Below are 26784 nucleotides of genomic sequence, written 5' to 3'. Positions count from 1 at the left end.
GATCTCCTTTAAATACCCTTAGCAGGCTGGTTGCTGTAGGCTTTTGTATATCATCAGCCCTACTTTTGAAGAATCTGAGTTCTAAAAAGATGATTTTTTTTAGATCAAAATAAGTAGGAATAAGAAAAAGGGTGATTTAATTCAGAATTTTGGGTTGCAACCACTTACAGATGTCATGCTTTTCTATTGTTCAGATAAACCTGGTTGTTTTGTTTCTTATCTCTGTTTTACATCTTTGCCTCTTAACACTTAAGTCAGTTTCATGGAGGTGAGTGCTGAGCCAATTATTACTATTAGGTTCCCACTCACTGGTTTGCACTGAGTTTTTTTACTGGTCTCCTGGCCAGGCCTGGGCTGTCAGGTGGTTAACAAGGGGCTGATAATGATGTTGCTGACTATTTTGGGTAAGATGCCTGCCTTCCCATCAGGTGAATAAGCCATTTCAAATGTAGGACTCAAGAGTATCTCTTTAACCTATCTTGGAGCAAAATTCCTAACTATGCAAAAGTCTCCTTTTGTTTGTAATTCCTAACCTCTGTGCTGGCTAATGTTTTCTCCTCCTTTAAAAAGTTTCAGGTATTTTTGTTTTGTTTTGTCTTTATGTTCTCATTATTTCCAAAAGTGTACTTTTCAAAAGTTGTAATGTTACTGAAGTTTGTATACATCGTAACTTTCAAAAGTGGGTCTTTAAAGTGTTCTTGCTTTTGTGCCTACTCACACATCAGTTGGTTGCCTGCTGTGCTAGTTAGTGAGTTAGGATTGAGAAAGTCCAAAGAGAATGTAGTTGATTCTAAGTGCTAGATCGGTAGTTATTTAGAGAACAGAAAAAAAAAGTGTACTCGTTAGGCAATAAGTTTTAAACAGAAAGTTTCTTATATAATGTGTACATGGTTTGATGGAAGAAAGTTCCCCTTGCTTCTTATCACTTTCTTTAAAAAGGCTCAAAAAGTCCTCACAATTTGAGTCTACAATGATACTAAATGCTCCAGACTTTGTTACCAGGCAGTGTGCATGTTGCTATGGCCCCAACATAAGCAATTTGTCTTCAGTCACTGTAGTACTTCCAGCCAGTTGTCATTCTGGAGTCTTCAGGTACTCATTTAAGAATGCAAGCCATAGGCTATCAGAATGTATTTGACAGTATGGAATTTTTTTTTTTTTTTTTTTTTTTTTTTGTCCCCAGAGTTGGCAATGATGAGAACATGTCAAACACCTGGAAATTCCTGTCTCATTCAACAGACTCACTAAATAAAATCAGCAAGGTCAATGAATCAACAGAATCACTTACTGATGAGGGTAAGAGGAAGTTATGGCCTATATTTTATGCCTCTGTAGGGACTGTGTGTGCCATTACCTAGAATATAAGTCTTAAGGGAGTGTTAGTGCCTGCCTCTTCTGTAACCTGTGAAGATTCTCTGAATTGTCAGTAAAGTGTCCAGTGCTTTATAATGACTGGGTAATCAAACTCATCTAGCAGCTTTCAAGTAAAGGATGTCATTTATTTCAATGTGGGCATACTCTTTAGTACAAATCTTTTTCTTCCCTTAGACTTTTGTACATGTACAGTTCTAGCTTACAAAGCAATTGTAATCCTGGTCTCTTAAATATGAAAAGGTACTAGGTCCCTTCCAATTCTTAACTTCATGTAGATAGAAGTCATGTCTTAATCATGTTGGGTTTATGTCATGTTTATTACTCTTAACCAAAATCTCGAATGTAGAGTCTGTCACTCCTGAACAAGATATTTTTTTTCTGGTACTGGAATATGTGAATATTCCCTGTGAATATCCCCTGTATTGTCTGTGAATATCCCCTGTATTCATGCATCTTATGAAATCAACTATCATCTTGAGGAAAGTTCAACATAGGCTTATTCTACAGGTCACAAACCCAAGATTCTGATATTGATTTTTTAATATATTGAGGAGTAGGTACAGACATGAATGAAGGACAGCTACTGGGAGACTTTGAGATTGATTCCAAACAGCTGGAAGCAGAGTCTTGGAGTCGAATAATAGACAGCAAGTTTCTAAAACAGCAAAAGAAAGATGTGGTCAAACGGCAAGAAGTAATATATGGTGAGATTCTTCATTTTGCTCTGATTATATTTGATTTGCATTGTCCAGCATTTTTAAGCGGTAATTTATTGCGCTATGGAAAATCAGTTTTTTAGTATGTGACTTCTTGAAAAGATTTCCTTTAAAAACTTTAAGGTACAGAGACATGGTCCTGTTTGTATCCTATCTCCTTTTTGTCCCACTCTTCTTTTTTCAGTTCTACTGAACATGGTACTTATATATGAGTGCTTATTTATACAGCAGTCCTAGAAAGAGATATCTCAGTTTTGTTCCTTACCTACGCTAAAAACTAGACTAAACACAAGTCATTTCCTAGAACTGGGTATACAGTCAGTTATGACAGGTCCTGAATCCAGTGAAGGCCTCTTTGGAAATCAACAATTTAAGACTGATGGAATTCAGTGTACCTATTACCAGAAAATAGGACTCATAAAATTGGAAGAATAAGTTGAAAACACTTCACCAGGCGCAGTGGCTCATACCTGTAATCCCAGCACTTTGGGAGGCCAAGGCGGGTGGATCACTGGAGCCCAGAGTTCACGACCAGCCTGGGAACATAGTGAAACCCCGTTTCTACAAAAAATACAAAATCAGTCAGGCATGATGGTGTGTACCTGCAGCCCCAGCTACTCGGGAGGCTGAAGCAGAAAGATCGCTTGAACCCAGGAGGTCGAGGCTGCAGTGAGCCATGACTTCAGCCTGGGTGACAGAGCCAGACCCTGTCTCAAAAAAAAAAAAAAAAATGAGAACACTTTAGGGGAAGGATAGCTATTGACCCAATTTTAAGGTTCAAAGTGGGCTCTAAACTAGCTTTGGGACTGCAGCAGATGATCTTTGAGGGAGAATCCTCATGAAAGAGTGTTCCTGACCCTTGATCTTTTTCCTCCTTTTAGAGCTGATGCAGACAGAGTTACATCATGTCCGCACTCTCAAGATCATGAGTGATGTGTACAGCCGGGGCATGATGACGGATCTGCTTTTTGAGCAGCAGATGGTAGAAAAGCTGTTCCCCTGTTTGGATGAGCTGATCAGTATCCATAGCCAATTCTTTCAGAGGATTCTGGAGCGGAAGGAGGAGTCTCTGGTGGATAAAAGTGAAAAGAACTTTCTCATCAAGAGGATAGGGGATGTGCTTGTCAATCAGGTGAGAATAGGAAAGATCTCAGGTTCTTATATACATTGGGAAAAGAGGAAGTTATGGGGTTCCATAGCCATGCATTCACATCTTGTTTCTACCATTTATTATCTGTGTAAGCTCAGGGAACTTATTTAATTTCTCTGGAGCCTTGATTTCCTTTTCTGCAAAATGCAGATGTAGGGTCTCTCTCGTAATGTTATTTTGGAAGTTAAAGGGAGTGTGTATAAACTACCTAATGCATATGATAGATGCGCAGTAAAACTTAGTTTTTCTTCCTCAGTCTGTGCCATCATCAGAAACAGTATAGTTTAAGACATCAACAAATGTGGGCAGGCACAGTGGCTCAGGCCTGTAATCCCAGCACTTTGGGAGGCGAGGAGGGCGGAGCGTTTGAGGTCAGGAGTTCAAGACCAGCCTGGCCAACATGATGAAACCCCGTCTCTACTAAAAATACAAAAATGAGCCAGACGTGGTGGCATATGGGAGACTGAGGCACAAGAATCACTTGAACCTGGGAGGCAGAAGTTGCAGTGAGCCAAGATCGTGCCACTGCACTGCAGCCCAGGAGACAGAGTGAGACTGTGTCTCATAAAAAAAAAAAAAAATTGAAAAATATTTAAATATTTGGAGCTGGGCACAGTGGCTCACACCTGTAATCCCACCACTTCGGGAGGCTGAGGCAGGTGGATTGCTTGAAGCGAGGTGTTCAGGACCAGCCTGGGCAACGTAGCAAGAACTGTCTCTACAAAAAAAAATGAAAAAAGCCAGGTGTGGTAGTGCGCACTTGTGGTCCCAACCACTAAGGATCCTGAGGTGGGAGGATCACTTGAGCCTAGGAATTCAAAGTTGCAGCAAGCCGTGGTGGTGATTGTGCCACTGTACTCCAGCCTAGGCAGAGAATGAGACCCCAACTCAAAATTTAAAAAAAAAGTGTGTGTGTGTGTGTGTGTGTGTGTGTGTGTTGGAAATCTTCAACTTTCCCCTCTGCCTCAAATCAGAAGGATCTCATGTATCTAAAAACCAGCTGAAGCACAGAAAATTGAATAAGTGACTATCTGTAAAATACTTAATAAAATATATATTGTTGATACTTTCATCAAGGTGTGGTATGGTTTTAGTCATACTCCAAAAAATTCAGCTAAAAGTTACTTTGGTACTTTTAGATGTGATTATCATAGACAGATTTTAATGTTTCTTTTAAAAATATTATTCTTGAAAAACACATTGCCAGTATAATCTTTACAGGCAGAGGGTTATAACATGTACATCTGACTAGATATTTCCCCAAAGATGCAGATTCCCCAAAGATTTTGGGCAAATATCTGCTGCTGTGTAGAAGCAGAGGCTTAATTGCTGGAACATTTGTCTGAGAATTGTACATTTTGTCTTTCCTTTGTATTCTTGAGCCCATACCCTTCACTTCATTAATTTATTAGCACATTCACTCATTCGTTTTTCAGGTATTTACTGAGCATCTATTAAATGCCAGGTGGAACTACAAAGGGGGATGATATGGCTTAGGCCTCTGCCTCAGGGAACTCCTATTCTAGGAGTAAAAGTAAGCATGTTATGAAATAAATGCAAATGCAGTGTGGTAAATGTTTGAACACAGATAGCTGCAACAGATAGAGCTTAAAAGTAAGACCTACAAATGATGACCTTTCCTCCTGAAACATCTCCTCGGGCATTTTCATTTCTCTCTCTCTGCCCCTCCTTTCTGGTTTCATCTAACTTTTACTTCATCTAACTTAGTACTTCATCAAACTATGACTTATATTACCATTTGTACCTCCTCGCACTTGTGTACAACCCGTAGTAAGTAAGATCTTTGGTGCTAGAATTCACCGTTTAACCTGTAGTTTCCATTTGCTGGTTCTGTGTGCTGCCAGTGCTAGGATCAACCTTTGGGGCATTTGCTTTGTCATATGAGCAGATAACTTACTGTCTCAGCTCTTCCATTGGTAAATGGTGAAGGGAAAAGCTACACTAATCCTTCTTTCCAGTTTTTTGGTAAGGATCAATTTGTGTTGCCTCTGGAGGTTTTTAGTACATGGAAATCAATGCTTAGCATGTATTTTATGAACTGCATACAGAAATTCATTGATTTACCACAAAGCGAACATACGTTCAGATGAACCATTGAGATTACACACATTTGGGAATGATTTAAGGGCCTTGTGGAATTATTAGGACTACTGGCCTGAAGTAAGTAGTGCAAACAGATCCCTAGGTAATGAGGGCTGTTTGTGATGTCTGTCTAACTTATCAAGGTCAGGTATTTAAGATTGCCCCATGAAAAACTCCTACTGAATCTCATTGTTTTATTACTGTTTATGACAAATAGAAGTTAGAATACATTTTACATTTCCTATGTGCATAGTACATAAAATTTCGGTAATTTTTTGTTGTTTTTCAAATCTGTATAACAGCTTTATTGAGATTTAATCCGTATGCCATATAGTCTGCCTATTTAAAGTTGAACCTCTTGAGTAACTGCTAGACTGCTTTCCAAAGCTGCTGCACCATTTCATTCTTTTGGGCGAATTTATGAAGAAGCACTTTTGACTTTTACAAGTAGACTGGAAACATTTTACAAAATGGCATTACGAGTTTGGTGCCCCATGGCATGACTTCTGTTCTCTTTTCTCTGCAGTTTTCAGGTGAGAATGCAGAACGTTTAAAGAAGACGTACGGCAAGTTTTGTGGGCAACATAACCAGTCTGTAAACTACTTCAAAGACCTTTATGCCAAGGATAAGCGTTTTCAAGCCTTTGTAAAGGTATTGATAAGAAACATGAAAACCCCCGTCATTGTTGAGAGCAATGTGTCCCTGTCGGCTTTCACTAGAGCCTTTTTCATGTGATTCCTCACAGTCTGTTTACTCCCTTGCAGAAGAAGATGAGCAGTTCAGTTGTTAGAAGGCTTGGAATTCCAGAGTGCATATTGCTTGTAACTCAGCGGATTACCAAGTACCCAGTTTTATTCCAAAGAATATTGCAGTGTACCAAAGGTAAGTCTCCTTTCTAACCCAGTCTTGTATGGCAATGGACTGTTTCCTCTGTGGCCAGTAGTACTGGAGGCCCCATGGAAGTGCTGTTTCATGGTCTGGTAGGTCTAAAAGAGACCTTGTGTTTTATCTTGAAAATAATTTTCTTGAATGAAAATTTGGACTGTTATGTTACCAGACTTAGGGTGGATGATAGCAAGAAGGAAAGGGACCACATTGATTCCATCCAGAGTTCAGTGACCTGAACACTATTCTCTTATCACTAGGCTGGGAGATAATTTCCACCAGTTCTTCCCAGAAATTACATTAAGTAACACAAAGATACAAATTTTAAAAACTTGGTAGCTCTTCCTGCTACTACCTTCGTCCTAGAAGTCTTTAGTTCCTTTTATTTTAGAGCACAACATATGATTGCATATTATTTAAATCATTGAAAACTTCTGGCTTTTTTTAGAATCAAACTTATGACAGCAAGAGGGATAGGCACATGACCTCTGACGTGTTGGCTTCCCTCTGATAGCATAGTCACAAGGGAAAAGATGATATGGAGTGAGAAGTCAGGATTCCCTTGCTTCTTCCCTGGTCCAAAAGGAGCCATAAAAAGCAGAATTATTCTTTCCTTCCAAGACAATGAAGTGGAGCAGGAAGATCTAGCACAGTCCTTGAGCCTGGTGAAGGATGTGATTGGAGCTGTAGACAGCAAAGTGGCAAGTTATGAAAAGAAAGTGCGTCTCAATGAGATTTATACAAAGACAGATAGCAAGTCAATCATGAGGATGAAGAGTGGTCAGATGTTTGCCAAGGAAGATTTGAAACGGAAGAAGCTTGTACGTGATGGGAGTGTGTTTCTGAAGAATGCAGCAGGAAGGTTGAAAGGTAAGGCTTGGCTCTTTTGTCTAAGTGTGTGCCCAGGTACAACAGGCAAAATCCAAGTGCTTTTGTTGGAAATTCACTACCAGATTTTTTCTCAGAGAGCCCATCTCCAAACACCACCCAGGAGCAACAAGCATTTAGTTCTTCATAATCTTATATCAAAAACGGTTTGTGATGGCCTACAAAATCATACAAAATAGAGCAAGATGACAAAGAAATGATGCAGTCAGGAAAATGGAAAATAAGATTTTAAAAAACAAAGCAAAGCATAAGATTAGTGCACATATGCAAGCTGTCAAGGAAGGTGTATTCCCCTACAAGAGATGGACAGCCAGGTTGGAATTGGGGTCTATGGCAAAACTCACAAGGAGGGAGACACAATCAGCGACGGTTTCACAGAATCTGTGAATTCAAAACACATGACTTGTTCACAAGCGATGTTAGAGGTTCACAGGGTTGTTCACAGCGATGTTAGAGGAATTTGCAGCTCCAGACACCTAATAGAAAGTTAAGTTTAACCCACATCAGTTAGATTTATTATTATATTTTATAATATACATATATCTTTAAAACAAAAGAAATCATAAAGGATGCCCATTTTCCATTTGGTTTTAATTTTTACATTTCAAATGGTCAGCCGTGTCAAGTTAATGAAGCTGTGAGGCTTGTTTTTTAATTTATCTGTACATTTGATTTTGTTTGTTTGTTTTCATCAAACCTATACTCCATGGGTCTATGTGTTACACCAATAGCCTTGAGTTATACCCACCCCTTCACCCTGGCCTCAGTGAGCTGAGGACATTGAAGCAGGCTAGGGCAGTGCTGTCAGCCTCACCAGTATAGAAAGAAGGTGGAGGAAATGTGTGCTGCTTTCGTTTCTGAGGTGTAAGTGATGATGTAGGTAACTGCTGTCAGAAATACCCATGCTTAGAACAAATAGTAAAGAAGTTCCAGGCAATCAACTGGTTTCAACAATGAATAAAGCAGGACACCCTGCTTAGAAGTTGAAATCAAAATGAAGAGCCTTGGAAAGAGGTACCTGCTCTACAGTGTGATGTGTGCTGGAATGGAGGGGAAAGCAAGAGGAATAGCATTAGAGTCAAATCTTGAAGGATGACAAGGAAGGTACCTGGTACGTAAGGAGAAAGTGCTCCCCCCACTAAGGAAGAGAAAGTGGAAGCATCGAGTTGAAAGGATGTGGCACGTCCAGGGAAGAGTGGACACCCGGGAATCTCAAACAGAGAGCAGAGTGAATGATGGGGGAGTGACAGGAAACTAGCCCAAAGAAATGAGAGGGGCCAGGTTGTAATGAGGTGCATTCTCCAGACTGAGGAGTTAACAGTTGATACTGTTGATGAGGGAGGGGGGCAAAGAATGGGTTCAAAAAGGAGAACGGCAAGCAGGAAAGGGATACTACATGAGGTGGTTTTTCAGTATAACCACTAGGGGCAGTTTGTGAAGAGAGACTGGTGACAGATAAATCAAGAGACTGTGCAGTGCTTTGGGGAAGAGCTCATCTGGGCCTGCACTGTAACAGAAGGCATAAAAAAGAAGGGCAGAAGAGATTCAGAGAAAGAAATCTCCTTTCCCACCACCAACTGGCTGTGTATTTCATTGTTCTGTGATAAACTCGAACTAAGGCTCCTTCCCTCCAGTCTTAATATTCTGTGATGTTGCGAGAGCCCTAGCTCTCTTTGAGACTTCTAAGCAGGCTGGCAGTTCAGAAATACCTGCCTTTTCTTGTAAAGGCCTGAATTTCCTAGAGCTGCTGCTGCCTGGAGCCAGCACTTTATTCTTTCCTTTACATAGCAATTTATTTATGTCCAAAATAAAAACTAGTAGATCCCAGCTGTTGGAATAAAGTTGTGGTCAAGCCATGGCAGAATGATAGGTTTTGTGGCCTAGAATGCCTCCAGTAGAGATAGGAGTTGGTGTTTATTCATTTTCACCCCCAAGTGAATTCATGCCAAGAACAGCCAGTACTATGTTAGGTACTCTTTGAAAGGGGTGGGATTGGCCGGGCGCGGTGGCTCAAGCCTGTAATCCCAGCACTTTGGGAGGCCGAGACGGGCAGATCACGAGGTCAGGAGATCGATACCATCCTGGCTAACCCGGTGAAACCCCATCTCTACTAAAAAATACAAAAAACTAGCTGGGTGAGGTGGTGGGCGCCTGTAGTCCCAGCTACCCGGGAGGCTGAGGCAGGAGAATGGCGTAAACCCGGGAGGCGGAGCTTGCAGTGAGCTGAGATCCGGCCACTGCACTCCAGCCTGGGCGACAGAGCGAGACTCCGTCTCAAAAAAAAAAAAAAAAATTTCATAGCTGATGGAAGTACACAGAAAATTGCAGTAGTTTAGCCTTAAAAAATTAGACCTCCCTAGGAATCAGATGTCCTTGCTTCTGTTTTCTTCATAGCTTTGCAGTGAATTCCACAGAAAGGGGATTCTAGTTGCAGCAAAGGTAGAAGAAAAGGTGGGTCATGGACTGCATAAGTCAGTTCCATCCTTTCCCAGGGAATCATGGACTTCACTTTCCACAGTGAAGATGTTACATAGGGGCCAGCCTGCCAGCTCGATATAGACTCAACTCCAGAGACATCCAACCATCCTCAAGAGACTAGTGGAAAATGTTACTACCTACTCCTAGAGGATTAGTCAGAGCAAGAGTTTAAGTTGACTATTGCATGTGGAGCTGAGGAAAGAGCCCTATATTCACATGTACCTGTAAGACTAGAAGGTGCCTGTGTGGCCACTCTTTGTTCTTTTGAGGGTGTGGAAGACGGACGTCTTTTCATTAGACTTAGATATTTCTATACTTCATCTTTGGGCAGCATTGCTGTCTCCTGCCCCACACCTTTCCCGTTACTGTAATCAGAAGTCAAAAAATATTGCAACCTGAGTATTTTTTGGAGTATCCTGCTCTGTGTTGCTGTTTAACATCTGTACAAGTCCAGCTTTTCAGCTTTATTCTTAAAAGTATTTTATTCTTAAACTCTTGTCTTATGGGATATATCTTTCTAGGACTGAGTACTTAAACTTTTCCAAAACAAGGCTTTGGTGATAAATCCCATTTTAAAATGCTGCTAAAAATCTGGTGACCAGATGTGAATCCTGGAGAACTGTAAAACTTGCTTTGGAGGAGTGTGATCTCAGATCAGAGTTTGCCCTTATGGGGGTGTATGTATTGCACCTTCAATAAAAACCCTTTTGACTGTGGTAACTATTAAGTAGTCATTGTTCTATCTTCCCTTCTCCCATTTCCATTTTCCAGAGGTTCAAGCAGTTCTTCTCACTGACATTTTAGTTTTCCTTCAAGAAAAAGACCAGAAGTACATCTTTGCCTCATTGGTAAGCTGAATTGTTATTTTTGTAATAGTATTATAAGCATCTAGGTTAGTTATGGAATGTAAGCACTATATTATTGCTCTCCCCAGCCCTCTTAAAATTAAATGGCTCAGGACAAATTCCTCTGAGTAATTTCCCACACGCCCTCACAATTTTCTGGCATCCCCTCTTCCCCAAAAATTATTATTCTGTTTCATCACAGTCCTCTTTTAGTGTCTTGGACATCTGACTATTTGACCTATGAAGAAACCTGTCACTGGAGTATTTCTCACATGTGAGCCCATAAATGATGCTCATGTATAATATTGCTGACTGGATTCTTTGGGGAACCTGGAAAGATTCATCATGTAGAAAACATGACTGCAACCTTTAGAGCCATAAATTACTATTTCCCTTTTGAAAATCTTTGTTAAAATCTGAATGAAATGAGATATTTCTCTTTATCCTAAAGCAGCCATTGTTTTTCAAACTGTGTGCTTTTTAACAGCATCTAGTCTTACCTTAGATTTAAGCTGTCCTTAAGAGTTAGAATATTGTATATGTATCTTTTATTTGCCCTCTTCCCTTTTTCCAGGACCAGAAGTCAACAGTGATCTCTTTAAAGAAACTGATTGTGAGAGAAGTGGCACACGAGGAGAAAGGTTTATTCCTGATCAGCATGGGGATGAAAGATCCAGAGATGGTAGAAGTCCATGCCAGCTCCAAAGAGGAACGAAACAGCTGGATTCAGATCATTCAGGACACAATCAACACCCTGTAAGTTAACCACCAGGCCCCACCCTTCCCAGCCCTCCTGATGTCTCTGTGTGTTTTCATAATAGGCTGTACTGTGACCAGAGTAATCGACATCTTAGGAACTTTTTGTTCTGTCTTGTTTGGGTTGTATTAGGAACAGAGATGAAGATGAAGGAATTCCTAGTGAGAATGAGGAAGAAAAGAAAATGTTGGACACCAAAGCCCGAGAATTAAAAGGTGAGGCATTGGGAGTGGTCTGAGCCCCTTGTCTGGAATGTCTGCAGTTGCAGAAGACTGCTGGTGGATTTTAGAGGACGGGTTTGCCCTCAGTTCTAAAGCTGCCCCAGAAGGCACTTGAAAGCAGCGAAACGAATAGCTGTTAACAAAAGAGAAACCAAGTCCAGGCTGACATGGGTGCTGGTAAAGAATGACTGTAAGGATGTGTCCAATACTGGATCAAGAGAATATTGATTCTCTTAACTCAGGATCGGTGTTCTCAAACCTCATGACATTCTCTGTACTTTGTCACAGATGAATTTGCCAAAATTTGTAGTCACATCTAAAATTAAAACAAGGAGAGAATTTGGGGAAAAGAATTCTCCAGTTAATCTGATTTAATCCTCCCACCAGTCCCTAGTGTTATCACTTATCTGCAGTTCACAAATGAGTTGCGAGGTGAAGTTTTGGGAGAAGGGTATGTATCGATCTATGTTTGACCCCTGTTTATTGAGTGCTGACTGTTTTGTATAGTCTTGTCAGTGTCCCTACAACACAGGCATTCTAATCCCCGTTGTGCAGATGAGACAGTCGAGGCCCACAAAGGACAAGCTACGCAGGGTTACACATGTAGTTAATGGTTAAGCCAGAATTCTATTCCCTGTCTTAGCAAAGCCTGGTGCTCTTTTCTCTTTGCCAGTGGCTTATCGAATGTTTCTAAGTAAAGACTATGCTTTGGGTCGAAATAAGGCTTAGAGTTAAATAAATGTAAGCATCTAAGGAGTTTGGTTAGGTCTTAAAGCCATACAAATGAAAGCATTGAGTCTCACTGAGGGGAAAATTAAAAATATGGACAGATTTAGACCAGAGCCAGAGTTACAGCAGATTTATTGGCCCATGATTAGGATGACGAGGATAAAAATCTTCCTTCTTTAAATTTTGTTAAGTACCTGGCTAGGCATACTGCTAGGTACAACAGATGCAAAGATTCCTTAAAAAGAGCCCTTTCCCTTGAGAATCTCACACCCTAGCAGGGGAGACATACCTCAACGATGGGCCACACAGTGATTTATTAGACCACAGGCACAATTAACATGTGTGGGATCTGCTCATCCTGCGTCTAGTAAGTCTCACAGAGAAGCTGGTGCATGAGCTACATCTGAAAAAAATTATCTCAGCACACAAGAGTAGTTATGTGCAAAGGTGAAAAAGGACTTGACATGTCTGCCAAGGAATGACAGGTTTGGTGTGTTTGGAGGGTCAGGGCTAAGGGATGGGAGCTTAAGCTGGAAAAGCACCAGGTATTAAAAAGGCAACAAAAGACTGATGTAATTTTTTTAAAAAAGAAAAAAAAAAACGATTTTTTTTTAAACATGTTGAAGCTAGTTAGGAGGGTTGCTTGAGGGAATGGGAAGCGACTGGGAGTAGAAAGACCATTTGGAAGACTGTTAGGATAGGTTAAGTGAAAATGAGCTGGAGAGGGAACAGATGTGAGTAGGAAATAAGGTTATTAAAATCTGGTCAGTTGGCCAGGCTTGGTGGCTCATGCCTGTAATCCCAGCACTTTGGGAGGCTGCAGTGGGCAGATCACAAGGGTCAGGAGTTGGAGACCAGTCTGACCAATGTGGCAAAACCCCATCTCTACTAAAAATACAAAAATTAGCCGGATGTGGTGGTGCGTGCCTGTAATCCCAGCTACTTTGGGAGGCTGAGGCAGGAGAATCGCTTGAACCCGGGCGGCAGAGGTTTCAGTGAGCCGAGATAGTGCCACTGCACTCCACCCTGGGTGACTGAGTGAGACTCTCAAAAAAAAAAAAAAAGTCTGGTCAGTTGGTGGTGGGACAGAGTGAGGAGAAAGAATCTCTCACAGGTTTCCAAATCAGGTGACCTGGAAGATGAAGAGTTGTTGACTGAGAAAGAGATTCCACACTAAAGGGAGGAGGTGATGGGCTGGAGAAAAGATTGGTTTCTCACATGCTGAGAACAAAGCATCTCAGTAGAGGTGGCCACTTGGGCCCCATGGTCTGCTGCTAAGAAAGGGAGGACTTTTGATTTTTTTTTTTTTTAATGAATTATCAGCATATAGAAGGTAATTGAAGCCATGGGGATAAATGAGATCCTCAAGAGGAAAGTGGGTAAGGTAAAGAAGACAGCTCAGACCAGGTGCAGTGGCTCACACCTGTAATCACAGCACTTTGGGAGGCCAAGGCAGGCAGATCACCTGAGGTTGGGAGTTTGAGACCAGCCTGGCCAACATGGTGAAACCCCATCTCTACTAAAAATACAGAATTAGCCAGGGGTGATGGCACATGCCTGTAATCTCAGCTCCTCAGGAGGCTGAGGCAGGAGAATCGCTAAATTGTTGAACCCAGGAGGTGGAGGTTGCAGTGAGCCGAGAGTGTGCCATTGCACTCCAATCTGGGCAACAAGAGCGAAACTGTCTCAAAAAAAAAAAAGAAGAAGACAGCTCTCAGGATGGAGCTGAGACAGAAGCCAGGAGCCCAGATAAGAGATTCCATTGCAGATGGCAGATCAGTAAAGTGTCCTGAGAAAGAATGGTAGGAAGAGAACCGGTGTCCTAAAAGTTAAAGAAGGAAACATGTTTTACAAAGGAGGAAGTAATCATCAATGCTGAAAAAAACAACCTAAAAGACCTCATTGGATTCAATCGTGAAGTTGAGCTGGGAAACCAGTTGCAGAGTGGACAGAAGCTAGAGAGTAATGGGCTGAGAAGTAAACAGGGGACAAGGGAGTGGAAGCAAAGTACAAACTTGTTATGTCACAATTTCCATGGTTCGCCAAAAAGATCCAGAATGGTTTTCCAGATAGAAATCACAGAACAGAAACAATATTGCTGTCATGATGAAAAAGAAAGGGCAGTGGGTGGGGTGTCCTGTCTTGTCCCTTTCCATAAATTACCACAAGGTGGTGCTCATGTCTTAGTCATCTCGTAATACTAAATACGCCAATCAAATCACAGATCATTTTCTCCATCCTGCAGAACAACTTCAACAGAAGGACCAACAAATCCTACTCTTGTTGGAAGAGAAGGAGATGATTTTCCGGGACATGACTGAGTGCAGCACCCCCCTCCCAGAGGATTGCTCCCCGACACATAGCCCTAGAGTTCTCTTCCGCTCCAACACAGAAGAGGCTCTCAAAGGAGGACCTTTAATGAAAAGTGCAATAAATGAGGGTAATTAACATTCAGCATTGCCTCCCTTCATCTCCTCCCAGAGTGGTTTACACTCTAATATCTGCCAGTTTTTGCTTTTTTACGTTAAAATAAAGCCGCACAAATGCAGAAAATTACCCAAAACAAATACTTCACTATAGTAAATAATCAGATGAGTATCCTTTTAACCACTACCCACATCAAGAAATTAAATGTGGCCAGACACCCTGAAGTGCCTTCGTCCACGTGCCCTGTCCCCATCATACCTCCCTCCCTCCAAAAGGAGCAGTTATTCTGACCTTTTTTTAAATTAATCATTTATGCCTTTTTTTTTTTTTTTTTTTTTGGCAGGATCTTGCTCTGTTTCCCAGGCTGGAGTGCAGTGGTGCGATCTCGGCTCACTGCAGCCTCCCCATCCTGGGTTCAAGTGATTCTCCTGCCTCAGCCTTCCAAGTAGCTGGGACTACAGGTGTGCACCACCACACCCAGCTAATTTTTGTATTTTTCATAGAGACCGGGTTTCACCATGTTGGCCAAGCTGGTCTCAAACTCTTGACCTCAAGTGATCCACCCACCTTGGCCTCTCAAAGAACTGATATTATAGGCATGAGCCACCACGCCCGGCCATTAATCACTTACTTATATATCTTTATGACTTAAGTGCCTACTCCTAAACATTATAGTTTAGTTTGCTTATTTTTTTTTTGAGACGGAGTCTCGCTCTGTCACCCAGGCTGGAGTGCAGTGGCCGGATCTCAGCTCACTGCAAGCTCCGCCTCCCGGGTTTACACCATTCTCCTGCCTCAACCTCCCGAGTAGCTGGGTCTACAAGCACCCGCCACCTCGCCCGGCTAGTTTTTTTTTTGTATTTTTTAGTAGAGAGGCGGTTTCACCGTGTTTTCCAGGATGGTCTCGATCTCCTGACCTCGTGATCCACCCGTCTCGGCCTCCCAAAGTGCTGGGATTATAGGCTTGAGCCACCACGCCCGGCCTACTTTGCTTATGTTTTTTTGATATGCATCTTAAAATTCTTAATTTACAGTTCCCCTCACCATCTTTTTTTTTTCCCATATAATTTTTCTTTGAACAATATGAGCTTTTTGACTTAGAGAGTTTCCCACAGTTTGGATTTTATTCATACAGTTCTGTCCTCTGTTTCCTTCAGATTTGCAGCTGGATTCTCAGAGGCTTAATTAATCACTCAGACTTGATCTCTTTGGTAAATTGTGCCCTTATAGTGTGTTCTTTCATTGAGAGGGCATAAATTTAGTTGTCTCTTTTTTTGTGACATATAAGAAAAGATAAAAGGATAAACGCTTGATTATTTTTCCCCTCTATTTACCAGTTTTAAAGACCATGAACATCTTCTGAAAGTGACCCATAGTTTTTATTATGGACTCATAAATTGAAACATGTTTGATGGGGCCGGGCGGGGTGGCTCATTTCTATAATCCCAGCACTTTGGGAGGCCAAGGCAGGTGGTCAGGAGTTCAAGACCAGCCTGGCCCACATGGTGAAACCCCATCCCTACTAAAAATACAAAAATTAGCTGGGTGTGGTGACGTGCGCCTGTAGTCCCAGCTCCTCAGGAGGCTGAGGCAAGAATGTGTTTTGCTCACTTATTTTATGGACATGTCTTTCTGATGTGCTTTTATTATCTGTAGAGAAGTTAGACCCTGTGTTTTCCCCACCTGTGTTTTCCCTTTATATGGGATTTGACTTCAATATTTTCTATTGCTCATTTTTATGTGAAATTAGTGTCTTAAGTTTACAGGTTCATATAGATTTTCTCACACCATAGGACTCGTCTATCATTTTTGTGTAGGTTTTCTTTTTTAACATGGCTTGTCTTATCAGATTTCCTGCTATTGGTTCCCTCCCTTATTCCACCTGGCCCTTCTTTTTCTTTATCTCTTTTTCTCCTGTTTAACTTTTATTCCATTTTCTCCACTTTCTTCTTTCTGTGAGCCATACCCTAGAAAAGAACCCTAGTGGGCCAGAGTTGAGACGCAAATTCTTAGACTACTCTAGCCCCTTGAACTCACTCCATGTTAGCGAAGCCAGAAACCCTGACTGTTTTACTTGCTGTTCTCAAATCAGTCCATCTTACTTTCCAGGGAATGTCTTCTGGCTGCTTTGGATATGATTCCAGAAGCCATGTAACTTCTAGTAAATTACTCTGCCTTCCCTGTACACTTTCAAATTTCCTAGCCTCTTGTATTTAAAGTGGAAGGTCTCATCTCTAAATTTCTAGTAGAGTCCAACCAAAACACATACCCTGAGCTGAGACCCTTCTCTGAGCAAAGGTACTCACCCAGTCACTCTTTGGAAATTTCCAATCATGCTCTTTGTACATATCATGTATACTGTGAACTTGTTTTCTCCTCATTGAAAGATAAGATGTCAGCTTTGCATGTTTCCTTTATTCCAGTGGAGATCCTTCAGGGCTTGGTGAGTGGAAATCTGGGAGGCACACTTGGGCCAACTGTCAGCAGCCCCATTGAGCAAGAAGGTGCGGTTGGTCCTGTTTCCCTGCCCCGGAGAGCAGAAACCTTTGGAGGATTTGACAGCCATCAGATGAATGCTTCAAAAGGTAAATGATGTGAAGTCATGAGCTTTTATAGGCAATCCTTGACTGTCCCACACAACTCAAAATGATTTGTACTTTAGTAGCTACATTGTACTTTAGTAGCTACATCTCCGCTCCCATTCAATCAGTAAATTTCTTAGTGAGATCTTAAGACACTCAAGAGCCTGCCAATCAGACTCATATTCATTTTGAGTAACAAAAAAGATTTTCCTAAGATATCAGCTAAAAGAGTAATAATACATATTCCTGCTTCCAGCTCTTCTGCATCCATAAAATTACTAGTAATCACTTAGCTGCCACCAAGCTGCTCCCTCTTTTTGGGGGCATCAGTAGGATTCAGAAATACTACGTCCCCAAGATACCTATATGATATTCTTTCCTTTGTTAATCTGTTTCACAACTTTAAAATTTAAAAAAAAAAAAAAAACATTTTTTGTTTAGGAGGCGAGAAGGAAGAGGGAGATGATGGCCAAGATCTTAGGAGAACGGAATCAGATAGTGGCCTAAAAAAGGTATTTCTCTTTAAAATACACTATGAACCTCCTTGGCACTTTCCTCTGAATTCATAACCTTTGAAATTATTTCACTTTGATGTTGTTTTGGATGCCTGAATTGCTGCTTTTAATAAAATCATTTTCAGGGAAAATCACATTTTTAAAACAAACAGTACAGTTAAGAGTTCCATATTATTGGCTGGTGGCCTCACTGGCTTAGGGTGGTGTGTTTACATTCATAACTCTACCATGGTCCTGGCAGGACCAGTTTCATTAGGAGGTTTGTTTCAGGTGCTCCAAACTGACCTGACCTTCTTACAAGGTGTCAGTGATAAATAGTTCAACCTTAAACCTTCAGTACCTTAGTGAGAGGCTGTGGTAGGAAAGAAAGAAAATGGAAAGCTATAGCCTAACAGAAACACACTGAATGTCATTTTTGCATCAAGATCTTCATTTTTTATATGTATGGTTTTTGTTTCATAGGGTGGAAACGCTAACCTGGTATTTATGCTTAAAAGAAACAGTGAGGTAAGGACATTATGAGCTATTTAAGAAAATATGTGTTTGTTACCATTGTCAAGTTAGGAATATTCTTTGTTCCTTTTTTTTCTTTTTGCTGTTACAAAGAGGCTAACTGCTGGCTATCATCTGTACATGTAAACAATACAGTTGTCAGTTTCCTTGACCTTTCCCCTTTTTTTGGTCCTAGGGGCACCGTCTTGGAATTTTGCCACTTAGAGAATTACCTGCTAAGATGGCCTTTGATTCTCTGTCCTTAAGGAAGCCTTTTGCTGCCTTTTTTTTTTTTTTTTTTGAGATGGGGTCTCACTCTCCTTGTATCACCCAGCTCACTGCAACCTCTACCTCCCAGGCTTAGGCAATCCTCCAGAGTAGCTGGGACTGTAGGCATGCATGCCACCATGCCCGGCTAACTTTTGTATTTTTTGTAGAGACAGGGTTTTGCCGTGTTGCCCAGGCTGGTCTCAAACTCCTGGATACAAGCAACCCACCTGCCTCAGCCTCCCAAGGTGCTGGGATGACAGACATGAGCCACCTTACCCAGCACTTCTTGCTTTAATCAGCTTTCTCTAAGTAGGGCCCGCAAAACCCTCGTGGTGGTTTCCTTTGGTCTAAGCACACCGAGTAGAATTCATAGCAGCCTTTTCTATCACAAGCCTGATACCAAGAGCCACAGGTCTGGAACATGGGCATTTAACTTGTAATTTGACACAGTAATTTCTTATCCTTCAAGTACTCAAGTTATATCATCATCTTTTTTTTTTTGGGCGGGGGGAGACGGATCTTGCTCTGTTGTCCAGGCTAGAGTACAATGGTGCAATCTCGGCTCACTGCAACCTCCATCTCCCAGATTCAAGCGATTCCCCTGCCTCGGCCTCCCAAGTAGCTGGGATTACAGGCATACACCACCACACCTGACTAATTTTTTGTATTTTTAGTAGAGACGAGGTTTTGTCATGTTGGCCGGGCTGATCTTGAACTCCTGACCTCAGGCAGTCTGCCCACCTGGGCCTCCCAAAGTGCTGGGATTACAGGCCTGAGCCACCACGCCCAGCCATATCTTCTCTGAGTGTTGCTTTAGACTTAATATGTGTCTTATCTGTGAAGCAGCCTTGGTGTCCTTCTGGAAGGATGCCCATCCCCCGTGCACCCCCCCCCCCCCGAGACTCGTTGTGACATAATCTTCAGATTACTGCCATCTCCAAAATTAATTCTGAGTACTTGACTTTGTAAGCAGACTAGAAGCAGATACATGATAGTTGCTTTTTAGAGTATACTTCTCAAGCATTTTGATTGTGTTTCTTCTTTTTCTTGTGCTTGCTTTTAACGTACATTAAGTCTCCAAGGAACTTTATTTTGAAATTTTAAGGGGAATCTTTCCATTTTCCACCTAAAATACAGAAGGATATTGTTTTATATTTGTTGCCACAGAAGTCTAAATACAGTGGAGTCCTGAAGGAATCCTTCAGTGTGCTTATCTTTAAATGACAAACTTGAGCTTATGGAAGCTACTTGCTCTCTGGATCTGCTGCTTGAAAATTAGCTCACTGCAGCCTCCGCCTCCCAGGTTCAAGCAATTCTCCTGTCTCGGCCTCCAGAGTAGCTGGGACTACAGGCCCGCACTACCGCACCACCGCACCAGGCTGATTTTTTTGTATTTTTAGTCGAGACGGGGTTTCACCATGTTGCCCAGGCTGGTCTCGAACTCCTGACCTCAGTTTATCTGCCCGCCTCAGCCTCCCAGAGTGCTGGGGTTACAGGCATGAGTCATTGCTCCTGGCCTTGATTTTGCTTTATGGCAAAATTTCCCCCCTATATTTAGTTAGAAGAATCAGGGTAAGAAATAGTAGAAGACCCATTTGTTTTTCAGACATTCCAGTATGGATTAGACACTATAAATGCTTAGCTAGAGTCGGCAGGTTCTTCAGTTACTTCTCTCTGCTTATTAAGAATAAAATAAGGGGGGCCAGTCTTGGTGGCTCACTCCTGTAGTCCTAACACTTTGGGAGACTGAGGCGGGTGGATCACTTGAGGTCAGGAGTTCAAGACTAGCCTGGCTAACATAGTGAAACCCTGTCTCTACTAAAAATACAAAAAATTAGCCAGGCGTGGTGATGGGCGCCTGTAATCCCAGCTACTCAGGAGGCTGAGGCAGGAGAATCACTTGAACCTGGGAGGCGGAGGTTGCAGTGGGCCGAGATTGCACCACTGCACTCCTGCCTGGACAAGAGTGAAACTCCATCTCCGTCTCAAAAAATAAAAATAAAGAAAATAAGGGGTAAAAAATTTTCTCAGAAGAGCTAAGCCTGGTAATGAAGATTTTTGTGTTTTGTTTTTAAATGACTTAAGTATTGTAAGAGGAATACATGTTCATGGTAGATAAGTAACATAAGTTACTTAATAATAAACATCCCACCACTGGAAAATAGCTACTGTTAAATGTTTGGTGTTTATATTTCCAGTCTTCTACATAACATATCCGAGTTGTATATGTATGAATAGTATAAAAAGTTTTACATAATTTGTATCAATACTTCCTAGAGCTTCATATCTTGCTTTTTTTTCCTCTTAATATGCATTAAAAGCATTTCCCCAAGGCATATTTTTACAAAGCATACCGTTGAACAGCTTCATATTATTGTGTACCATAATTTTCTTAATCCTTCTGATAGTTAACTGTTTTTCTGCGTTTTGCTTTTAAAGCAGTGAGCTAAGAACATCTTTGTACATACATTGTTTTTTGCACAGCTCTCTGATTATTTCTCAGATATGCCAAAATGCTATTGAACGAAGGTTTTGTAGTGCTTGGCACTACCCATTAGACATACAAGTGCCCATTTTCATCTTTTACCAACATTGAGTATTATCATTCTTCCTAAGTTTTTGTTCGTTTGATAAGTTTGGGTCATTTATTATATTTTACATTTATTTGATTTCAAATAAAGTTGAGTCATTTTTAATATGACATATAAATGTTATTGGCCATTTATATTTCTTCTGCAAATTGCTGGTTTGTGTTTCTGGCCTATTTTCCTTTTTTTTTTTTTTTTTTTTTTTTGAGAAGGAGTCTTGCTCTGTCGCTCGGGCTGGAGTGCAGTGGCCGGATCTCAGCTCACTGCAAGCTCCGCCTCCTGGGTTTAGGCCATTCTCCTGCCTCAGCCTCCGAAGTAGCTGGGACTACAGGCGCCCGCCACCTCGCCCGGCTAGCTTTTTTTTGTATTTTTTCGTAGAGACGGAGTTTCACCGTGTTAGCCAGGATGGTCTCGATCTCCTGACCTCGTGATCCGCCCGTCTCGGCCTCCCAAAGTGCTGGGATTACAGGCTTGAGCCACCGCGCCCGGCCCCTATTTTTCTACTAGGGTATTTTTTTGTCATAATGTTCTATGAGAGCCTTTTTTAAATCAAAGATTTTTGCATTTGAATTTCTACTAGTCCTTTGCCTTTTAATTTTAATTTTACATTTTTACATAGAAATTTTTGAAAAAATCATGTGGTTTCTTCCATTACTTCTGTGTTTGCAAAGCCTTCCCTGTTTCAAGATTAGAAAACCTTCTAGTTCCTTCCAGCGCTTTTTTTTTTTTTCTTTTTGAAATAGGATCTCGCTGTCTTGCCCTGGCTGGACATAAATATGGTTTATTTTTCACCTTTGACATTTTCAGATATTTGAACCTTTTTTTTTTTAATGTGAGCTAAGGTCTCAACTCAATTTTTTTCAGAAATATAGCCATTTTCTCAGAACAATTAATTGAATATTCTTTTCTTTCCATTGATTTGAAATGCTACTTACATGCTAAATTGTTATGGGAAGTTTCTGAAATTTCTGTTCTATTGCACTGATGTATGCTGTTTTTCTTCTAGTCATTTTAAGTATTGGAAGCTTTCTAATACATTTTAACTTGTGCTGATATTCCTCCTACACACAGGTCACTTTGGTCTTCTTTTTGTTTTTCTTGGCTGCTGGTGCTCACTTTCTTTGGTGCTTTCAATTTGAAAATATTTCATAAAGATACAAGCATTTAGTTGTATCTTAAAGAAGCCATCTGGCCGGGCGTGGTGGCTCAAGCCTATAATCCCAGCACTTTGGGAGGCCGAGACGGGCGGATCACGAGGTCAGGAGATCGAGACCATCCTGGCTAACACAGTGAAACCCCGTCTCTACTAAAAAATACAAAAAACTAGCCGGGCGAGGTGGCGGGCGCCTGTAGTCCCAGCTACTCGGGCGGCTGAGGCAGGAGAATGGCGTAAACCCGGGAGGTGGAGTTTGCAGTGAGCTGAGATCCGGCCACTGCACTCCAGCGCGGGCGACAGACCAAGACTCCGTCTAAAAAAAAAAAAAAAGAAGCCATCTTATCAGGTAAACATTAGTGTGATGGATTCTGAGATTCATAAAGCCCTGAAACAAATGTTTACATTTTGTTCCTTTGGCAGCAGGTTGTCCAGAGCATTGTTCATCTCCACGAGCTCCTCAGCACTCTGCAGGTGCGTGCCTTCATCTTCCGTCCCTGCGTTTATTTGTCTAAAGAACAGCAGCTTGGGGCTGTTGTTGACTTGGATCTTTGAGGTTTGTAGGCTGTTTATGGGTAAATGGGGCCCTCAGTCTAGGGAAGACTGGCTCTCATGGTGAGAAAGTTACAGAATGCTGTGGGTAGAGTATCATCGACCTTCCAGGACTAGAATTAGTGAAGAGCTGGTGTGCTGTAGGCATGGCTTGATAACCATGCTACAAATCACATAGCATGCTAACATGCACTTGGGAGATGATTTCACTTTAGAAAGCCTTAAGTATGATTATAAAAGTTTCTATATCCCATATCTCTGTACATTTGAATAGAGTGGCCTTCCTAATACAGCTTCTGTTTCGGACTTCCCAGGAACATCCTCAAATTCTGCTCACTTCCTTTCTTGAAGATCTGCCCTATCTCATTCCTTTCTCCCACTTCCAACACACACACACACACAGTACCCCAGGTAATACCAGTGACCGCAAACAGCATGTGACCAGATTTGACAAAAACCTGTGAGTTCCTGCACCTTTGAGGTTCTTGTGTGATAAATGCCTGCAATTATCCTGGAGCATTTTTATTAGATGGGCTTGAAAAATGAGGGGAGAGTTCTAGTCCATCATAGTGCCTGGTGCCCCCGGCTGTGGGGTCAGGAGGGATCCAGAAGTTGGCTGTCATCCTGGCCAGAGTTGCAGGGCTCTCCTCTGTGTGCCTCCTCAGGGTGTGGTGCTGCAGCAGGACAGCTACATTGAGGACCAGAAACTGGTGCTGAGCGAGAGGGCGCTCACTCGCACCTTGTCCCGTCCGAGCTCCCTCATTGAGCAGGAGAAGCAACGCAGCCTGGAGAAGCAGCGCCAGGACCTGGCCAACCTGCAGAAGCAGCAGGCCCAGTACCTCGAGGAGAAGCGCAGGCGTGAGCGCGAGTGGGAAGCTCGTGAGAGGGAGCTGCGGGAACGGGAGGCCCTCCTGGCCCAGCGCGAGGAGAAGGTGCAGCAGGGGCAGCAGGACCTGGAAAAGGAGCGGGAGGAGCTCCAGCAGAAGAAGGGCACATACCAGTATGACCTGGAGCGACTGCGTGCTGCCCAGAAACAGCTCGAGAGGGAGCAGGAGCAGCTGCGCCGGGAGGCAGAGCGGCTCAGCCAGAGGCAGACAGAACGGGACCTGTGTCAGGTAATGGCACTCCCTGCCGAGAGCAACCTAACGATGATATTAATTAAGAACCCCTGTGTACTAAGCATAGTAAGAAAGTGAGCAGAAATACAGAGCCTGTTTTTGGCAAGATGCAGTGGCTCATGCCTGTGATCCCAGCACTTTAGGAGGCTGAGGTGAGAGGGTAGCTTGACCAGCCTGAGCAACAGAGGGAGACTGTCTCTACTAAAAAAAAAAAAAAAAAAAGTTTTTAAGATTCTTTGTAGGTGGACACAGTGGCTCACGCCTGTAACCCCAGCACCTTGGGAAGCCGAGGCAGGTGGATCTGTTAAGGTCAGGAGTTTGAGACCAGCCTGGTCAACATGGCGAAACCGCATCTCTACTAAAAATACAAAAATTAGCCGGGTGTGGTGGCAGACACCTATAATCGCAGCTACTTGGGAGTCTGAAGCATGAGAATCGGCTTGAACCTGGGAGGTGGGGATTGCAGTGAGCCGAGATCTCGCCACTGCACTCCAGCCTGAGCAACTCTGTCTCAAAAAAACAAAAAGAATCTTTGTTTTACCCTGAAAGAGAGGCAGAGGGAGAAAGTCTTTTTCTGCTTTTTGCATCTCTAGGAGACTGAAGAAGAGAATGGAAGTGCTGGGGCATTTTGGCCAGGCAGTAATGGATACTTAGAGTTGGCAACAGCTAGAGGAGCCTCCATGTATCTGAGAAAATGGCCATCAGCCATCCAGGATCTTAGGAGCAACCCCACTGCTCTGTGTCACATCAGAAGTCAGGCATGGCCCTGACTTGAAGGAACTTGTAGCTTAATGGGGAAGCACAGCAAGAATAAAAGATCCCCCAGAACATGTGGTGCCTGTGGTCCTGAGACAGCAGGAAATGGCTGTCAGGCCAGAGTTGCTGGAAGAACCTGTGTGGCAGGATGGGTGGGAGGCAGTTACAGAGGGAAACGCCCATCCCAGCAACTAGGGGAGGCGGCCACTCCTCTTGTGAACAGATGATATTCTTGCTTGGGGGATGTTGAGACAGCTGCACTCTGCATAGTTCCTGATTTGCCTCTCTACTGCTGATGAAACTTTTCTTTCTCTATAGCTGCTGCTTATATTGGAAAGCTTTTGGTAATTCAGCACACTCACTCCTGAGCTTATTTCAGTGATATTGCTTGGTTATGCCAAAATATGGATGCTTGTGGCAGATGGAGAGCCTGGGTGTACACAGATCTGCCTGTGTTTTGAAATGCATATCATGTTGCTGTTTGTTTGACTGATTGACCTTGGACCATGAAAGAAAATTATACTGACATCTTCCAGAGTAGGGGGCAGTTGTAGCTTTCAGCAGATGTTGCCAAATATATTGGGCAGGGGGGAGCAGCAAATGCTGCGTGTTGCTTTTTATGACATAAGGAGGGATTCCACCCCATACCAATACAATCATCAGTGCTTTGACAAAGGAGGGTTCCCAGGCAGCTAAGAGAACCCAGATTAGATGATCCTCTTTATCTCTGGTTTAACCTTTGAGTAGGATTCTTGGTGTAAGCTCGGCTTTTCCACTTACCCTCTAACCTGAACAGGTGTCTGTAATCTCTTTGCCCTAAAATACTTCCGTGCATCCCTGTGCAGAGCAGTCTTAAGCAGCTCTCCTTCTTTCTTCAGGAAATGGGAATTCTTTTCTAAATCACCCCATCAAAGGTACTGTCAGTTTTTTATGACGCCGGTGTTTGCATATGTAGTAAAAGTATTAACAGTATTGAAGGCGGTATTTTTAACATGTTTATAGATACTACTTGGGGGAGGGCAGCTAATGAAACCTTTGAGCTCTATGCAGTCCATAGAAGTGAGCTCTGTAGAGTTCACAGAGGTAGGTAAGTACCCAGCCAGCACACCCAGTTGAATTCAGCCAGGATTTATTGAGTAGGCATCAGGGACGCTGACAGCCTCCAAGTGAAACCCTTCTCTTGAATATGTACAGGTTTCCCATCCACACAGCAAGCTGATGAGGATCCCATCGTTCTTCCCCAGTCCTGAGGAGCCCCCCTCGCCATCTGCACCTTCGATTGCCAAATCAGGGTCATTGGACTCAGACCTTTCAGTGTCCCCAAAAAGGAACAGCATCTCTCGGACACACAAAGATAAGGGGCCTTTTCACATACTGACTTCAACCAGCCAGACAAACAAAGGACCAGAAGGGCAGAGCCAGGCCCCTGTGTCCACCTCTGCCTCTACCCGCCTGTTTGGGTTAGCTAAGCCAAAGGAAAAGAAGGAGAAAAAAAAGAAGAACAAAACCAGCCGCTCTCAGCCCGGTGGTGAGTCACGCACACCTGCTCTCCCTGTGGCCATGGTGTCTGTGCATTCTGAGAGAGGGTAGATTTTAGTGGCATGGGGCAGGGTTGAAAAGGGTACAGTTCAGATGCTCAGAAGCCAAACTGCTATCCTTCTCACCAGCTCCGCTTACTAAGAGCGCTCATGCAACAAACATTAAGAACCCACTCTGTGTGGCACATGTGCAAAAGCAGAAAGCATGGGTTTCATTTTCAAGGCATTATCCAATTGAGGAACTGCAGCTCACCTCTCAGTGAAGTAATTCAAGTCCTCCTCGCCTTTCTGGGCCTAGAGAAGTCATTGCTAACAGCTAGCATTTGGTGATTTAACTCTCAAATGGCTGTATGAAGTTGGCACTGCTAACCCCAAGAGAAGTGAGGAAACTGAAGCTCACGAAGGCTAACTAATGTGCCAGCAGCCACAGAGCCCGCGGTTGAATTCTACTAAATGCCTCCCCGTTCATGTGCCACTCTTCCCCCTGAATCCTTCTCTTTAGGATTGATCTCTCCTTTCTGTGTGGCAGGTTAAAGAAAAATGTACATTTTCCAGGCCTCTTCATAAATTCTAGTGCTTATTAAAAGTTAAAGGGAACATTAGACAGTGAAGGATATCACCAAGAACCTTATTAACCAAATTTGTT

General features: G+C 42.5%; 1 protein-coding gene across 15 annotated transcripts in view; it reads left to right on the top strand.

Annotated features, from left to right (window-relative positions):
- AKAP13 (A-kinase anchoring protein 13) overlaps nucleotides 1–26784 on the top strand; it is a 353478-nt gene that overhangs the window by 321794 nt on the left and 4900 nt on the right. For 11 of the 15 annotated variants that reach the window (XM_073013062.1, XM_073013060.1, XM_073013056.1 and 8 more), the window contains 16 exons: nucleotides 1184–1296; nucleotides 1926–2078; nucleotides 2972–3222; nucleotides 5870–5995; nucleotides 6109–6226; nucleotides 6851–7099; nucleotides 10367–10443; nucleotides 11015–11196; nucleotides 11330–11412; nucleotides 14393–14587; nucleotides 16998–17159; nucleotides 17598–17668; nucleotides 18134–18178; nucleotides 22598–22648; nucleotides 23392–23841; nucleotides 25795–26128. In XM_073013062.1, the coding sequence (XP_072869163.1) occupies nucleotides 1184–1296; nucleotides 1926–2078; nucleotides 2972–3222; nucleotides 5870–5995; nucleotides 6109–6226; nucleotides 6851–7099; nucleotides 10367–10443; nucleotides 11015–11196; nucleotides 11330–11412; nucleotides 14393–14587; nucleotides 16998–17159; nucleotides 17598–17668; nucleotides 18134–18178; nucleotides 22598–22648; nucleotides 23392–23841; nucleotides 25795–26128 (2660 nt within the window). The remainder of the gene's footprint in view (nucleotides 1–1183; nucleotides 1297–1925; nucleotides 2079–2971; nucleotides 3223–5869; nucleotides 5996–6108; nucleotides 6227–6850; nucleotides 7100–10366; nucleotides 10444–11014; nucleotides 11197–11329; nucleotides 11413–14392; nucleotides 14588–16997; nucleotides 17160–17597; nucleotides 17669–18133; nucleotides 18179–22597; nucleotides 22649–23391; nucleotides 23842–25794; nucleotides 26129–26784) is intronic. The other 4 variants (XM_073013063.1, XM_073013059.1, XM_073013057.1 and 1 more) reach the window with 3 other exon arrangements.

This window comes from Chlorocebus sabaeus, chromosome 29 (genome assembly GCF_047675955.1).
Source record: "Chlorocebus sabaeus isolate Y175 chromosome 29, mChlSab1.0.hap1, whole genome shotgun sequence".
NCBI lineage: Eukaryota > Metazoa > Chordata > Mammalia > Primates > Cercopithecidae > Chlorocebus > Chlorocebus sabaeus.
The sequence above is the reverse complement of the archived record's forward strand: the minus strand, read 5'-3'. Positions and strand labels throughout refer to the sequence as shown.